General features: G+C 40.2%; 2 protein-coding genes across 6 annotated transcripts in view; one reads left to right on the forward strand and one right to left on the reverse strand.

Moving 5' to 3' along the window:
- PREPL (prolyl endopeptidase like) overlaps positions 1-10,098 on the reverse strand; it is a 40,847-nt gene extending 30,749 nt beyond the window's left edge. For 2 of the 5 annotated variants that reach the window (XM_036262850.1, XM_036262855.1), the window contains exons 1-2: positions 9,926-10,098; positions 8,087-8,626 (exon numbers count right to left, since the gene is read on the reverse strand). In XM_036262850.1, coding sequence (XP_036118743.1) covers positions 8,087-8,305 — 219 coding nt within the window. In that variant the 5' untranslated portion in view covers positions 8,306-8,626; positions 9,926-10,098. The remainder of the gene's footprint in view (positions 1-8,086; positions 8,627-9,925) is intronic. The other 3 variants (XM_036262849.1, XM_036262853.1, XM_036262851.1) reach the window with 3 other exon arrangements.
- Positions 10,099-10,402: 304 nt separating this feature from the next.
- CAMKMT (calmodulin-lysine N-methyltransferase) overlaps positions 10,403-16,611 on the forward strand; it is a 379,656-nt gene continuing 373,447 nt past the window's right edge. Inside the window, exon 1 of the mRNA XM_036262484.1 lies at positions 10,403-10,689. Coding sequence (XP_036118377.1) covers positions 10,552-10,689 — 138 coding nt within the window. The 5' untranslated portion in view covers positions 10,403-10,551. The remainder of the gene's footprint in view (positions 10,690-16,611) is intronic.

Here is a 16,611-nt window from a genome sequence, read left to right on the forward strand (position 1 = left end):
AAAGATCATTAGTGGTTGTTAAACTCATTAGGTGAAATTATGTTGAGTGATACAATACTTAGCAAAGTATTACCCTCCTAATTACTTAGCATTTGCAAAGGGAATAATGCTCCTTTAAAATGGAAAGAACGAGCAGTTATTTCTCTAACCAAAATGGTCAAGCATGGCATCATTAATAGTGGAACAATCTGACATTATCTGTCTCCAGATATAAAGCATTTCAATTTAAGAAGACAGAAAAAAGAGAAGAGTAAACCTAAAGGGAATAGAAGAAAGAAAATAAAATTTATTTGTTTTGATGAAATGGATGAAAGTAAAGAGAGGATCAACAAAATATAAAGTTGGTTTTTTGAAAAATGTACTAAAAAACACATAAAGATTATTAGGAATGAAAAAGATGGTATAATTAGAGATATAATAGAGATCTTTAAAAATCACAATAAAGTTCCTTATGCCAATATATTTGAAAACATCGATCAGTTGCCTCCAGCAAGCGCTCTCATGGAGGATTGAACCCGCAACTTGGACATGTGTCCTGACCAGGAATTGAACCTGCAACCCCTCGGTGAATGGGATGACACTCTCTGAGCCACACGGGCCAGGGCAGTACATATCTTATTTAGCATCTGTAAAACACTTTTCAAGAATCTTCATAATATTCATTTAAAATATCTACTTTGCCCTGGCAGGTCTGGTTCAGCGGTTAGGACGTTGGCCTGCAGTCCGGAGAGACCTGGGTTCAGTTCCCGCTAAGGGCACGTACCTCGGTTGTAGTTTGTCCCCGGTCCTAGTTGGGTCGTGCAGGTGGCAATCACTCGATGTGTCCCTTTCACATCAATGTTTCTCTTTCTCTCTCTCCCTCCCACTCTATCTGAACAAAAAAATGGAAAAAATGTCCTCAGGTGAGGATGAAAATAAATCTAGTTATATTTGCTGTTTATTTTGTTATTCAAAAGTGATTGTTAAATAAAAGAAGGTAATTGTCACCCTGGCCAGTTTGGCTCAACGGTTAGAGCATCGGCCTGCGGTCCAGAGAGAGCTGGGTTCAGTTCCCGCTAAGGGCATGTACCTCGGTTGCAGTTTGTCCCTGGCCTTGGTTGGTCGTGCAGGTGACAGCCACTCGATGTGTCCTCGCTTTCTCTCTTCCTCTCTCTCCCTCCCACTCTATCTGAACAAAAAATGGAAAAAAATGTCCTCAGGTGAGGATAAAATACAAACAAACAAACAAAAAAAGAAAGTAATTGTTTCCTTTGCTCCCTGCCTCAAATGCCTCTTCTCACCCTTCTCTGGAGTCCAGTAAGATTTCTGCCCTTCTCATTTTACTGATTGCTCGTCAAAGTCACTGATGACCACTGCGATGCAAAGTACAATTGTTAATTCTAGGTATTTATATTATCTGAGTTATCAGCATCATGGCTCAGCTGATCACTTCCTTATCACTTTTCTTCGCCTGGCCTCCAGGACAACTCATTTTCATTGTTTTGCTCCTATTTCACTGTCCTTTCTCAGTATCTGTAGCTGGTTTCTAACTCAGTTCTCTGGCTTCTTAACATTGGCATGCCCTGGACTACTTTTTTATTTACAGTTCAAACTAATTTCCTTGGTGACCTCATCTAGCCTCATGACCCTAAATGCTATTTATATTCTGAGGACTCCCACATTTATATCTCTGGCTCAAACCTTTCCCTCGAATAAGCTGAACTTTATATCAAAGTGACTACTCAATATTTCTATTTGAATGTCTAATAGGTATGTCAGAAATGTCCAAAAGTGAACTTCCAATTTTCCCATAAAAATCTGTTCATTAGGCAATCATTCCTATCTTTATAAATAACCATCCTTCCAGTTGCTTAGACTTAAAAGCCTTAAGGTCTTCTTTGTATTTCTCTCTTGCCATAACCAAGTAATTTGCAAATCCTGTCAATTTTATGTTCAAGATATATCTACAATCTGACCACTTCTTACACTTGCACTGGTACTACTCTGGTGGTACCACTATCATTTCTCGTTTGGATTACTGCAAAACTAAATGTTCTCTCTTCTTCTGCCTTTGCCTTCCACAGTCTACTTTCAATAAATAGAGCCCAAAGTCAGATCATATCACTCCTTCACTCAAAACCCCTGCAGTGGTTTTCCCATCTTGGTCAAGAAGAAAAGCAAAAATCCCTATAATAGCCTACAAGGTCCTAAAGGATCTTATCTCCTTACTTTGCTGACTTTATCTACCACTACTCTCCTCCCAAGCCAATTAGTCTGAGCTACACTGGCCTCTTTGATGTTCTTGAAGCTACTGCTCAAATGTCACCTTCTCAGGTAGGCCTTCCCAGACCACCCCACTAGAATAACAATCCCCCCTATCTCAACACAGCCTATTCATTCCTTCCCTGTCTTTTTTAGTTTTCATTGCACCCATCACGTCTGACCTACTTTGTATTTACTCATACATATATTTTTTATTTTTTTCTCTCACCAACTGGAATGGCAAGTTCCATAAAAGCAGAGATTTTTGTTTCCTTTGCTCAATGCTCTATATCCATCAGCTAGAATGGTGCATAGTAGGTGTTCAACAAATAATTCTGAGTTGAAACACAGACAGCACAAAGCAAAAATTTAAAAACCTATTTAACAAAAGACATTGTAATCAAAGTGAAAAGACACAGCACATAAAAAAGACAAAGGACACGCAAAGAACTCTTATGAATCAATAAGAAAAAGACAAACTCAAGAAGAAAAATAAAGGACATGAATAAGTAATCAAGAAGACTGAACACCATGGGGTCAATAAACATAAGAAAAGATGCTCAACCTCATTATTATTATTTTTCTTTCTCTCCTTTTCTTTCTTTTTTTTTTTTTTGTTAATCCTCGCCTGAGGATACTTTTCCATTGATTCTTAGGTAGAGTGGAAGGGAGGAGGAGGGAGGGAGAGAGGGAGAGAGAGAGGGGGGGGGAGAGAGAGAAAGAGAGAGAGAGAGAGAGAGAGAGAGAGAGAGAGAAAGAAAGAAAGGAAGAAAGAAAGAAAGAAAGAAAGAAAGGAAGAAAGAAAGAAAGAAAGAGAAACACTGATGTGAGCGAGACACATGTATTGGTTGCCTCCTGAACAACCCCAACCGGGGCCAGGATCAAACCTGCAACCTAGTTATGTGCCCTTGACCAGGAATTGAACCTGTGACATTTTGGTCTGAGGCTCTAGCCACTGAGCCAAACCAGCCAGAGCTCAACCTTATTATTAATTAGAACAATGAGAATTAATCGACTACATTTACCCATCAAGAGAGCAAAAAAGAAAAGGTGTGATAATATCAAGTGTTATTCAAGATACAAAGATAGAATTTTCACATATTCCTTCCTAGTTTAAATGTAAGATAGTTCTACCAGTTTAGAAATCAATTTGAAAAGAAAGATTAGGTAGGATGTGAATATAATCAGGGATTCTAATTCTAGATAGAGACTGTAGCGAAAGACTAGCACATATGGTTAAGGAGATACATACAAGATTGTACTTTGCATCCTTTTTATTCTTGTAAGTCTGGACATTGGACAACCTACATGCCTGTCTAAAGAAAATGCATTAATTGTGGTATATCATACAATGGAATACCACATATCAAATGTAAAAAATGAACTAGAGATACACATTTCAATGTGGAATCTCAAATCATAATGTTGAGCAAACAAGCCAGTTATACAATTGTATTTTATTTATACAAAGTTTCAAAGTATGTGAAACTATACTATTTATCATCTGTGGATACAAATACATGTACAATTTACATAAAAACATACACAGAATGAGATTAAGGACATAATCTGCACTGGGTAGGTAAAGTAGGAAATGTGATCAGGGAAGTACACAGAAGACTTTAAATGTATCTGTAACTGTTTTTCTGAAGTAAAATGTCACAGCCATTAGTGGGTACATGGGTATTTGTTATGGTATTCTTTCTGACTTTGTATTTATTTGTAATAATTTATAACAAAAGGTATTTAAAAAGGAAAGGTAACATGAGTCAGATTACCTGAGGTCTAGTTCTGATTCTACCCCCCCCCTTTTTTTTTTTTTACTTTATCTTGGGTTCTATGGCTTTGGTTTTTTCCATTTGTAAAGACAGCTCACACCCTTCTGATTTCAAAACTTACTACAAAGCTACAGTAATCGAGAGAGAGTGGTAACAGCCTAAGGACAGACATACAAACCAACAGGATAGAACTGAGAGTCCAGAAATAAACCCTTACATTTATGGTTAATAGATTTTCATCAAGGGTGCTAAGACAGTTCCATGGGTGGTGCTAGGATAACTGGATATCCACAGGCAAAGGAATAAGGGAAAGATTATCAAAGACCATATATGAATATATGCATAGTGCAGGGACACAGACAATCATGTGGTGAAGGTCTGGGGTGAGGATGGGTGGAGGAGGGCAAAGAGGAGAAAATGGGGGACATCTCTAATCCTGTTAAAAAAGAATAAGGGAAAGAAAAGAGAAGCAAGAAACCTGGTTAGGTGGCTTTACCTAACTAGGGGGTCCAGGTGAAAGATGACCGAGTGATGATTGAGATGGAGAAACACGGAGAGATTCAATGTATATTTTGGAGGTTTCTGAAAGCATGTCAGACATGATGGTATACATAATTTGGATATGAACACTTTATTAGAAAGAATATAACTAACACATCAGACTGATGATTTACTGAATATCATTCCTTGAGATAAGATAAGTTGATTAAACTAAAATAATTAAGTAAATAATAGCTTAGGTGGTAAAAATCATAAAGCAAGTTTGGGATACGCTGTTAATAGATGTGATATCAGGCAGGGTAAATGAACAGGAGTAATAAAAAATGTTTTCCTGGGTTCCAGTTTGAACAACTGAGCATAGAGCAATGAGATAAAGAGCTGAGTCGGGGTTGGAAGACTTGAAGTTCAACTGTGGATAGTTTGAGAAGCCAGTGCGATGTCCATGATGTGCAGTTTGAAGGGGCATTTGGAATGAAGTAACTTCTATGGTCCTTAAATCCATGGGACAGATAAAATTGCTTAGGAAGAGAGAAAAGGGGGCCAGGAGTAAGCCCCGAGAAACTCCAAAACTTAGAGGTCATTTGAAAGAAAAGTTAGAAAAGGAGACTGAGGATAGGTTTATAAAGTGGGAGGAAAATTAGGAAAACATGGATCAAGAGGCCAAAGAGAAGAGTGGCTCAAGGAGGGAATGGTCAAGAGTGTCACATCTGCTGAGAGCCCGGAGGAGGAGGAGGAGGAAGGGAAGTGTCTGCTGGATTGAAATCTGTTAAGTCTTTGGTGACACCGACAGGTTTTAATGGAGGAATGGGAGCCGTACTTCAGCAGATTAAAGAGTAAATGGAATGTGGAGAAATTACCAAGAGTAAAGTTGTACCTCTAAGGCAGTCCCATTCTGTGAACCATTACAAAAATTACTGTGAGACTACAATTTTTTTCTTTCTGGCTTTCCTAAGTTTCCTTTTAATATTTTTCCAACAGTGTTTTGAACCTGTTAATTAGAACCAGTGATTCCTACAAATCACAGATCAGTAGTGCCAGAGGAGACATCTATTTTCCAATCTATCTTAATCTATATTGTAGCAATAGCCAATGGGCCAATGTTTAACCAAAGTACTTAGTCCTTTCTCTTTTCTTTACTTAATTTGGTTTTCTTATTGTATCTCATTTAAATTATTATGGTAAAGATTTTAGAAATTATTTTTGTAAGCAGAGCAGAGTGGGCTGATGTGGCAGATAAGTGTGATACTGGTTTGATACTAGTCTTTGAATATTACTAACTGATGCATGAGTAATGGAGTAAGTCCATCTTGCCATCTGGCTAACGTAAAATGGAAAACTAAGGTACTTGCCAATAAGAACTTCAGAACGAATGAATTCAATTAGGTTTAGGTCAGCAACACTTGATCACCACTCACCAAGTGTCTCTAGTTCTTAAATGCAGGTCCACTGTCAGTGGCAGGCGGAAAATTTCAAAATTACTCAAGGAACTTAGAAAAACCCAAAACCCAACAACAATAAAAAACAGATCCCTAGGCCTCAGCCAGAGATTCTGATGCAGTAGATGTGGGGTGAGATCCAGGAATCTGCATTTCTAAAAAGCTCCTCAGGATTTCTGATATACAGCCAGACTGCAGAAGTTGGTACTAAAGAGTCTAAACATAAAGGTGATAATTTGTTTTTAAGGTCATAAGATAGAGGTATGGAATCATGAAACTAGCACTTGGAGGACTTTTAGAGAACATCAAGTTGACCTCTCTCCCGACCCCAGTCAGGAAGATTAGAGTCCTGACTAGTTCCCAGGCACACTCGTCATAGCTAGATCTCTCGCCTTTGGGCATTTCTATTATACAGTGATACCTCGGTTCTCGAACGCCTCGGTTTTCGACCAAATCGGGATTCGAGAAACTTTTGTCTCGGAATCCGAACAAATATTTGGAACTCGAACTTCCGAGATGAGCCGAGTTGAGCCGAATGGCGTTCATTCGGCCCAGCGCGCCTTGCTTGCATCATCAGTGTGAGTGCAGAGAGAGAGTCACGCTTTGTGGAGTCACGCTTTCCTATTGGGTTCATTGCTTCGGTTCTCGAACAATTCGGTTCTCGACCGTCCTCCTGGAACGAATTATGTTCGAGAACCGAGGTATCACTGTATATGTGGTCCGCTCTTGTTTTTTAGTTACCTTGTATTAAGTAGGTCTGTACTTCAAGCAAATATGTTTTGTCTACAGGAACTAATTACTTTTTCTACTTTATTGTACCCATAAAAGTGGACAAAGTTGGAACTGAGTAATGCTTGCTGAAAGGAAATGTGCACTCTTGTCTACAGGTCTCTTCACAGCTTCCGCAGGTCCCTGTGACCATGAAGGACAGAGATCACAGCTTTTAAATCTTATCATTTCTCACAGAAGAAATGATTGATACATAACATGTGAAAGCAGGACCACTTTTTTAGGAAAAATTATTACTAAAAGAGTCCCTTTTCTTGGAGTCATTGAGTCAGGATAAAGTTTCTAAGTGATGGGTATCTATGACAGATAATTAAAAAGTTGCTTCAGGGACAAATGGACAGGGTTTTGGAAATAGATAGTGGTGATGACTGTACAACATGGTGAATTTAACTAATGCCATTAAATTACACTTAAAAATGGTTTGAATAGCAAAATTTATATTATACACATTTTACCACAATAAAAAACAGGGAAGTAAAAACAGTAAGAAAAATCAGTATGCAATTAAACTATTAAAACCAGAAATTAAAATAATAAAAAATATGCTACATATTGGAAGAATATCATCCCCAAATGTAATTTAAGGAACCTAAGGACCATAACAAGTATAGGGTAGGGGAATTATGCCAAAGAGGCAGCAGCATAAATAAATAACTTAATCTCAAACCAGTAGGATGAAAATATGATTTACCATCCTAACCAGGATACTTTTGAGAGGAAAGTGGACACAATGAATAATTACACAGGGACAACAGGTGTAGACCAAGACCATCCCAGGCAAACTGGGATATGTTACCCTACATATAAGGGCAACTGGGTTCTCAAGGTTGATGTCATGAATATAGCTTGGGATCTGGCCAAAGTACAATAGCCTGAAAACATATTCCTAAAGGACTCAAGTGGTCAAAAATGCAATCCTTTTTTCCACTGATTTTTAGAGTGGAAGAGAGGAAGGGAGGCAGGGGGAGAGAAAGAGAGAGAGAGAGAAACATCAATGTGAGAGAGACACATTGATTAGTTGCCTTCTGTAGGCTGGGATCAAACCTGCAACCCAGGACATGCTGTTGATGTGAGGGCCAATGCTCTAACCACTGGCCAGGGCTGAATTATATTTTGAATTGTACTCATAGGCACACTAAGGAATTTCTAAGGTGAATCATTACATAAATCTATATTTTTATACATTACATTACAACTCTATTAATATATGGATATATTCTTTTATACTTAATTTGACTATAGACAATTGAGCCAGAACATTTAAAAAATCATACTAGAATTATTTTTAAGCTAAAATTAATCTTAATGACCTATAAATAGGTAAACTCAAACAGTCCATACCTTACACGAGAAGCTCCGACTTGGGATGTTTCTTGCTAACTCTGATATCTTGGGTTTATTCTGCAGACACTTGGTTAGGTGATATTTTTTCAATTTTATTCTACTGTAATAATGATCAGCGAAATTACAGTGATTCAAATGCGGTTTCTGCATGCATTTCCCAAGGTGAGGAATACTATACTTCAAAGCTTGGAAAAATAATTTGCTCTTCTGATGCATGATATCAAAGTCCCTGGTTTATGCTCCCATTGGGGCTGCCAGCAGGAATGATTTCATAGGTATGATTATATAGTAGTGGGTTCTCAGAGCATCTAAGATCCAAAGTTCTTATCCCTCCCCTTCAGGGCCACGCACCCCTCAGGTTAAGGTATAACTGCAGACAGCTGAGAACTCAGGTTAAAAATATCGGAAAACTTGTATAAGTTAACGTTTCATTCAAATAATACTTCTTGGCAGATGTGACAAAAATGTTTCATTTGTAAAGTCAATCCTATCAGGTTCACACTATGCAGCACTCATTCTGGTACACATAGGGGCAAACTAAAACAAAACAAAAACACAACAAAACAGAAAACAACAACAAAAAAAACAAAATAAAAATTTGCAAATAAGTACACAGAGTTAATGGGGGCATCTCAGGAGCTCTGAGGGTTTTTAAAAGCAAAATGGCTTTGATCTTACATAAGTGAGAACATAGGGTATGTATATATATATATGGAGGATAAACTGGAAAAGACGAATTACTTAATAAAGGTGGAGGGGGGTATTATTATATGTTGAGTGTTTGCTACGTGCCAAATGCTTTTCCATACTTTGTCTTATTTAAACTCTGTAAGGACCTGATAGAGTAGCTATTACGATGTTCATTTTACTGGTGAGAAAACTGTGGCTCTGGGAAATTTAAGCAACTGCCCCAGGTGACTTAGACAGTAAGTAGTAGAGCAAAAAGTCCAAAATGGTTTGGCTTCAAATCCTGGACATAACGATTGGACTTTAACATTAAAAAGATATTTAGCTATTTAACTAAACAAACAAAACTACTCAGGATGCACAAATAAAATGTGAGACCATCTCTGGTTTCTTTTGGGAAGATGGTTCGTACTACCTTATCAAGGTAATTAAAACTAGTAAGTAGTTAAGAGTCAGAGAGACATGGGTTCAGGTCTTTACTCCTGCACTTTCTACCTGTGCCTCAGTTTCTTCATCGGCAAAACTGAGATAACGGTACCATTTACTCTATGGAGTTGTAAGAATAAAATGAGACAGTGCCCAGCACGTAGTAACCACTCAATAACTGGTGACTACTATTATTGGGATAGGAAAAATCTGGATATGCAGTGTTGAATGTCATCATTGAAGCATTCCACAAAATGCCCCTGGGTATCAAAGGCACAATTCTGCCTCTGATTTATCACAGCTCTGATCGGCTACCACGCCAACGCCCCCCTCTCCCTTCATCTCTGTGTCGCAGCAAAAGAATGGGCGAGTGAGAATAAGGGATCAGTAGCCGACACCAGCAAGATAAACAGAAATAAACAAATAACCTAAATCACTATATCCATGCGGGCAGCCTCAATCCATCCTTCATCCACAAGAAGACACATGCAAGGCTAGGGATGGGGGTGGGGTCATGAATGGGTGCCGGGGAGGAACTATGCGTTTTCCCGGTGAAACTCTCCACCCCAGTGATGAGGCGATTTGAGTGCGAGAGGGAGTGGAACACCATGTGCCGCGCAGTCAACGGCCATCAGTCAAAAAGCAAGGACCAAGGGATTAAGGGGTGCTGGGTGGGGGAGACAAGGGAAGAGGGAAGAGACCCCCAGCATACACTACCCATACGTAAGCGAAACGAAGGCCGTCTGGCTGTGGACGCCGAAAACCCGCAGCTCGCAGGAAGGAGCGGAGGAAGGTCGGCAGCCGCGTCCAGCCGAGGTCCGCTCCCGCAGCTTGCAGAACCACAGCCTACCCAGGGCCGCCCAGAGCGGGTTTGCAGCACGCCGCTCTACGTAACCGCAATCCAGCCCGAGCACGAAGCAGATTTCGCCATCTTTACTGTGGTCAAGGATGGATTTTTTTTTTTTTTTTTTTTTCCTTTTCTCCTCCTGGGTTCCTTAACCCGCAAAAATATAAATAAGCCTTTTGGTTCTTTTGTTAGTATTCCGAGATACAGATGAGGCAGGGGAGGAGAAAACAAAGAGGGGCAGCGTCCCGCTCGCTCTGCCACAGCGCCCTCACCCTCTGATCTGCCCTCACTCAAGGTGGCCACCAGCAAAATGGTGCAATGACGAGACCAGCGCGGGCCTGGTTGTCAAGGAGACGCGAAAACCGGAAATGCGGACTTCCGGGAGGGCTAGGGCCGTGGAAGGGAGGGTCGGCGTCACAGGTCCTGACAGGGAAGAAGTAGGCAGGTCCTGGCAGGGGAGAGTAGCTGTGGCGGCGGCTCGCGTGTAGGTGGCTCCGGCGGGATGGAGTCTCGATTCAAGGACGCCGGGGCCAGCGAGGCTGAGCGCGCCTCGGGCGAGGGCCGGGCAGGCAGCAGCGCGGCTCCGCGGCCCGCGGTCTCGTCGCCCTTAGGAGCCGCCCGGTGGAAGCTCCTGCGGCAGGTAAGGGAGAGTTACTGACCTCACCGCTGCCTCTGGTCACTCCCCTCGCTTGCATGGGGCGAGCGACAGGCGGCTACTCTCCCCTCCCAGTTTTGAGGGAAGCCACCTGAAAAGTGCCCCTTTGCTCCACCTAAGCGTCCCACCCAAAGGGAGGAACCAGGTGGAGCTGTGCGGGGAAGGGGCAGCCAAAGCCTGAGTTCCTGGGAAACTCAGAGCGAAGTAGAAAAATCCCTTTTTAGACAACTGTCGGCATCGGGGGGACTTTTCTCCTTGCTCGCGGGTCGGATTGGTGGGGCCACTGCTTCCCACCCCGTACCGCTCTTCTTTCCTGCGTGTGTTTTACTGCCTTAGCCAGGTTTCTTGTCCTTGCTTCTTAACTCCCAGCCTGATTCCAGCCCTAAGGCTGGCCCCTGCCTTGGACCTCGGCGTGGTTGACTGGCTGGGACTTGGACGTTGCACGCGTTGCCGCGGTTTCTTCCGTGACAGCGGAGAGTGCAGGGAGTGGCCAGCGGCCCGCGCCCCACCTGTCCCCGGGCTGCGAAAGTTACCGGCGCACCGTGCGGTTGAAGTGGTCGGCGAGATTCTCGCTGTCCAAGGTGGAGTAGTTTGTTTCAGGGCGGTTATCTCCCCGTACTTCAAGGTTGCTGCTATTGGCTCCTAAGTTCAGTCATGTGAAGGTTTGGCAGGTTTCTGATTTGACATCGCTGACTCTTTCCAGACTGCTTGAAGTGAAATCTGTTCTGCACACCAGTGTTGTGCCTCTGCCGGACGCTTCCTGCTGAAAACTTGACTCTGGAGGACGCCTTCCAAGTCTGGCGTAATTCGAGAAGAGTTTCCCAGCTATTGCCCTTGTCTTTGAGATGGTGCCCTTAGTGGTTTGGGGCTTATTTTGTTTGCAGTTACTTTGTTTGCAGAGTCACCTTTTCATTCGGGGGCCTTCCAGTGCTATCATGACATAACTCAAAGATCATTTCTTTGCTGATGCACTGAAAGTCTTTCCAGAGCTGGTTTTGCTGTTAATGTTACAAGTGGTATTATAGGATAATGAAGTGAATGCCTTCATAAATCATTATCATAGGAACTTTCTGTAGTGAGATAAACATCAGTTAAAGCCTGATTATGAAATTAAGGCCTTAAATTAATCAGCTGTTATTGTGATGACTTCAGTGATTCTTGGTATAGCAATAACTCTAGTTGACTAGCTCTTAAGTTCATTCTGAATTGCTGTCTGCATCAGACAAGTTTCAGCTATGGCTGCCGCTTGAACTCCCACAGGCTTCCTTCCACATTTAACGTTTCAGTACACATCTGTTCTCTGCATAAACTCTTTATCTTCTTCTCTACCTGATGAATGGCTGTTTATCCTTCAGTCCTCCATTTCAGTCTCCATTGTGAAGCCTCTCCTAACTCCTCTGGACTGAGTTAGACCATCAGCTCACTCTTTTGGTACACCACATATTACATTATTTTATGATCACTTGATCAGAGTCTACCTTTCTCACAAGAATGGGGTTTTCTCTGGGAAAAGATATTTTATGAGTCTCCAACCTCTGCACCTAGCATAAGGCCTGGCTAGATGGTTTTTAGTAGATGTTGTCAATTGTTCTGGGAAGTCTTAGAGTAAAACAGTCTTTAAAACAAGGCCCATAGCACCTAGTCCTCAGTGTGTATTTTATCAGCTAGTTATTGCTGAGTAGCAAACAAGTACAATATCACAATGGCATACAACAACAAGCATTTACTCTGTGCATCTGTGGGCCACCTGGGAGTTAACTGACAGGCTGTGATCAGCTGAGTGGGTCTGTGCTGCATTCTTGGTTCACATGGTTCTAATCCTTGGACCAGTTGGCTGACATGTTCTTATGGTGATGGCAGAGGTATAAGAGAGCAAACCCAACCACCAAAACATATTTTAAGTCCCTGCTAACATCCTATTGGCCAAAGTAAGATACTTGGCTAAGCCTAAGGTCAAGGGGCAGAGAAGTATACTCTTTTCTTGGAGGAGGCAAGGGAGGAAGATAATATTTTTCTATAATAATTGAATCTGCCATATATATTAAACATTTGCAGACATGTTTTAAATTAATGGACCATCTTTATGCATACAAAACTGGAGAACTGTGAGGAATCTAAACAGTGCTAGAGACATGCAACTCTCTCTTTCTTAAGGGACAGCTTTATGATATCTGCTTATGTCTGCTTGTTTTGCCCTTCACAATTCTGTCTTTCCATTACCCATCAGGCTCCGATTCTATCTCATGGCCCTTCACTTTAACTGTTCATTATTTTCTATATAATTAACATTTTTTAGAGAAACCCTGGTCGATCTAGCACATTATTTGATACCAGGTCACATGATAAATTACTGACTTGAAAAAAATATTTTTATTGATTTTTAGAGAGAGAAGAAGTGAGAGAGAGAAACATCAATTGGCTGCCCCTGCACACCCCCCACTAAGGAGTGAGCCCTAAACCTGGGCATGTGCCCTGACAGTAAATTGAATCAGTGTCCTCTTGGTGCATGGGTTGACAATCAACTGCTGAGCCACACCAGCTGAACTAAGTTACTGACTTTTGAGTCTAGGGCCCACTTTAATCAGATGAGGTTTGGAAGTCTATGGATCACAGGATGTGGATAATATTCTATTTTCCTCCTTGTTGGGTCTCATTACTTGATGGCAAAGGTGGCTATTGGCAACTACAGACTTTTATCATCTAGCCAGCTAGTGATCCAGAAGAAATGACCCTTTTCCCCAACATCCAAATTATTTCCTCCAAATGACTCTAATAGGCCAAGGTTGGACCAGTTGCTGTGCCCAGGAAAATGGTGCACATTGGCTAATCTGGGTCATCAGCCCATGGGTGTCAGGGAATATAATAACCCTACCATTATTACACAGAGTGAGGAGGAGCAGTTCCCAAGAGCAAGGAATGTAGGGCAGATGACAAAGTAGCAATGAACATTACATACTTACAAATACCCACAAAACGAACAATCATGCCTAGAAGTCTGAATACTTGGCCGAAGAATCTGATTAATGGTATATTTTACAGTACAATTTAAATGAAAGCAAGATGCTATATGTTTGAGACTATCGATGCTGAAACAGACAGCATGATTTCTGGAATAGAATTTAATGCAACTTGATTTTAGGCCCAGATCTGCCCCTAATTATTTGTATGATCATGAGCAAACTCTTTGGATCTCAGTTTTATCATTTGTAAATAAGGGAGTGGGACTAGATTTCTTTAAAACCGCTTCCATCTCTGAATGTTTTAAAGTGACATTATTTTCCAGAGTTATAAATCATTCATTTTCTAATCCTATTATTTTGTGTTTTCTTAGCAAAGGATTTGGTTGATTTAAAAACAGATTGCATATTGGATAAGCACGCAGAAATGTGTACCCACGTGAGATCATCACAGCACTCTTTATGATATAAAAAACTCTGATTTTTATAATATCAAAGAAATCTAAAACACCAGGTATAAACAGTATGTATAGTATAGCCCCTTAAAATTATTCATAGTTATTTGTTGCTATATGTATATAGATGGATGTTTAACAGTGTGCTCTCTCTGAATGGTAGAATTTTGACTGAGTTTTTACTCTTCAGTATTTAAACTTCTTTTATAGTGAACATGATTATTTTCAAACCATTTTTCATGTATTCTAAGATGCATTGTTTTAAATCTAACACCTTTGAAATTGGGATATATCTTTTAGTTGATGGCAAACAGATTGATGGGCAGTGTATTTTATATAACAGAAGAAAGAAAAAATGTTGAACCTTATAATCAATGATGTCTTAGATATGATGAAATATAGTCATGGGAAGGGAGGACTATTTTCTTAACTTTGAGGAAAAACACTGAAAACCCTTGACTACCAAAATAATAATTCCATGTGAGTGAGCAAATTGTTTCCTGAGCAATATTGCTATAGAGTAGAAGATCTCTTACCTGGGCTGGTTAATTGAGAAAGTTGGTTGAAGAGATGAATCATAAAAATGACACATATTCTAACGTGAAGCCATAATCTGAGTGCCAAATTCTTCTTGATATTTATAATAAACTCTCTAGACTTTTACAGTTGGCTTTCCACACTTAAATTGATAGTAAATTTTTAAGCAACTTACCTTTATCAAGCAAACTTACCTTTATCTTTGCAAAACATTCAACTTAGTTTTAAAACTTTTTTAAAATTGATTTTTAGAGAGGGGAAGGGAGAGAGAGCGAAATATTGATGTAAGAGAGAGACATTAATTGGCTGCCTCCTGCACACACCCTGACTAGAGAGATTGAACCCGCAACCTGGGTATGTGCCCCGACTGGGAATCAACCCCACCATCTTTTGGTGTATGGGACAACACTCCAAACAACTGAGCCACACCAGCCAGGACATTCAACTTAATTTTTATGGAAGCAACGTAAGAATAAAATGAAATAATGATCATTATTACTAATAATTACTATTTCACTAATTTTTATAATATTTAATTAATGACAAGAATAATTGGTATAAAAGAGCTTATGAAGAAGCACAGTTAATTAACTTGGCAAGCACACAGAGAAAGCAAGACTAGTGCACTGGCTACTACCTTTCAGTTCATATGGCTTAGTCTGAATATTTAGTAGAGGGAATGGAGAGTACCTATTAATCCACAGAGTGTTTAAGAGAGTTGCTACTGTATTTTTTGCTCTGTTTTGGCCTTCTGACTCTGTTGTAGAAAATGGCAAACAGACACCAAGAGACCATATCTTGAAATAGTTGCATGGTGTACCAGTAGATCTTGCATTTAGGATTAGGTTGGATCCCTACATAAGTGAGGAGCTGAAAGATTCATCATTGGTTTTTATTGGCATCACTTGGCTTCTTACAGCAGGGCTGAGCAGCATTCTTACAGCTCTTTTATTCTTTTTTTTTTGCATAGAGAATTATTTATTGACTATACGGACTTTTTCACATTGTTAAGGTTAAACTGACATTACAAGTGGTTATAGAATTTTATAGTGCTTTAGTCACAGATAACAAAGATTTCGCAAGCTCTGTGGAACATCATTTACTCTTACGGGTGTACATGTACTATTCATCTGATCCCTGCTGTTCAAACCATGTTGATATATAAGTCAGTGACTGGAGGGGATTTTCTGTTTCATATTTATGATTTATTATGATTTCTTTTTCATGTCTATGATTCATTAAAATCCATAATTCGTTTCATTAGATTTCTTAAAAATATTTAGGATTGTGTTTTAGGTTAGAAAGGTGAACATGAGAAAGAGTTTCCCAGACAAGAAAAAGCTAAAGGAGTTTATCACCACCAAACCAGTATTATATGAAATGTTGATGGGTCTTCTTGAAGAAGAAGAACAAAAATATGAACAATAAAATGGCAATAAATACATATCTATCAACAATTGAATCTACAAACAAAATGAGCAAGCAGAACAGAAACAGACTCATACATACAGAGAACTTTTTATTGGTTGCCAGATGGAAGGGAGCGGGGGTGGGGGGGCTGGGTGAAAAAGATGAAGGGATTAAGAAGTACAAACTGGTTGTTAGACTGATGAACCTCAAAGGGAAGGGGGAAGGTGGGGACGGGAAGAGAGAAACCAAAGAACCTCTATGCATAACCTATAGACACAGACAGTAGTGTGGGGAAGGCAGGAGGGGGGCAGGAGCGGGGAGGAGGATGTCAAGGGGGAAAATGGAGGGATATCTGTAATACATTCAACAATAAAAATAAATTTAAAAAGAAAAAAAAGGTGAACATGAATGTTTATTTTCTTAAATTTAAAAGTACTGACAAACTTCAGAGGAGAGGGCGGTAGGGGAGGGAAGAGATAAATCAAAGGACTTGTGCATATAAGCATAACCAGTGGACATAGAAAACTGCTGGGTGGTGGGGTGGGAAT

This window comes from Molossus molossus, unplaced genomic scaffold (assembly GCF_014108415.1).
Source record: "Molossus molossus isolate mMolMol1 unplaced genomic scaffold, mMolMol1.p scaffold_m16_p_15, whole genome shotgun sequence".
Lineage (NCBI taxonomy): Eukaryota > Metazoa > Chordata > Mammalia > Chiroptera > Molossidae > Molossus > Molossus molossus.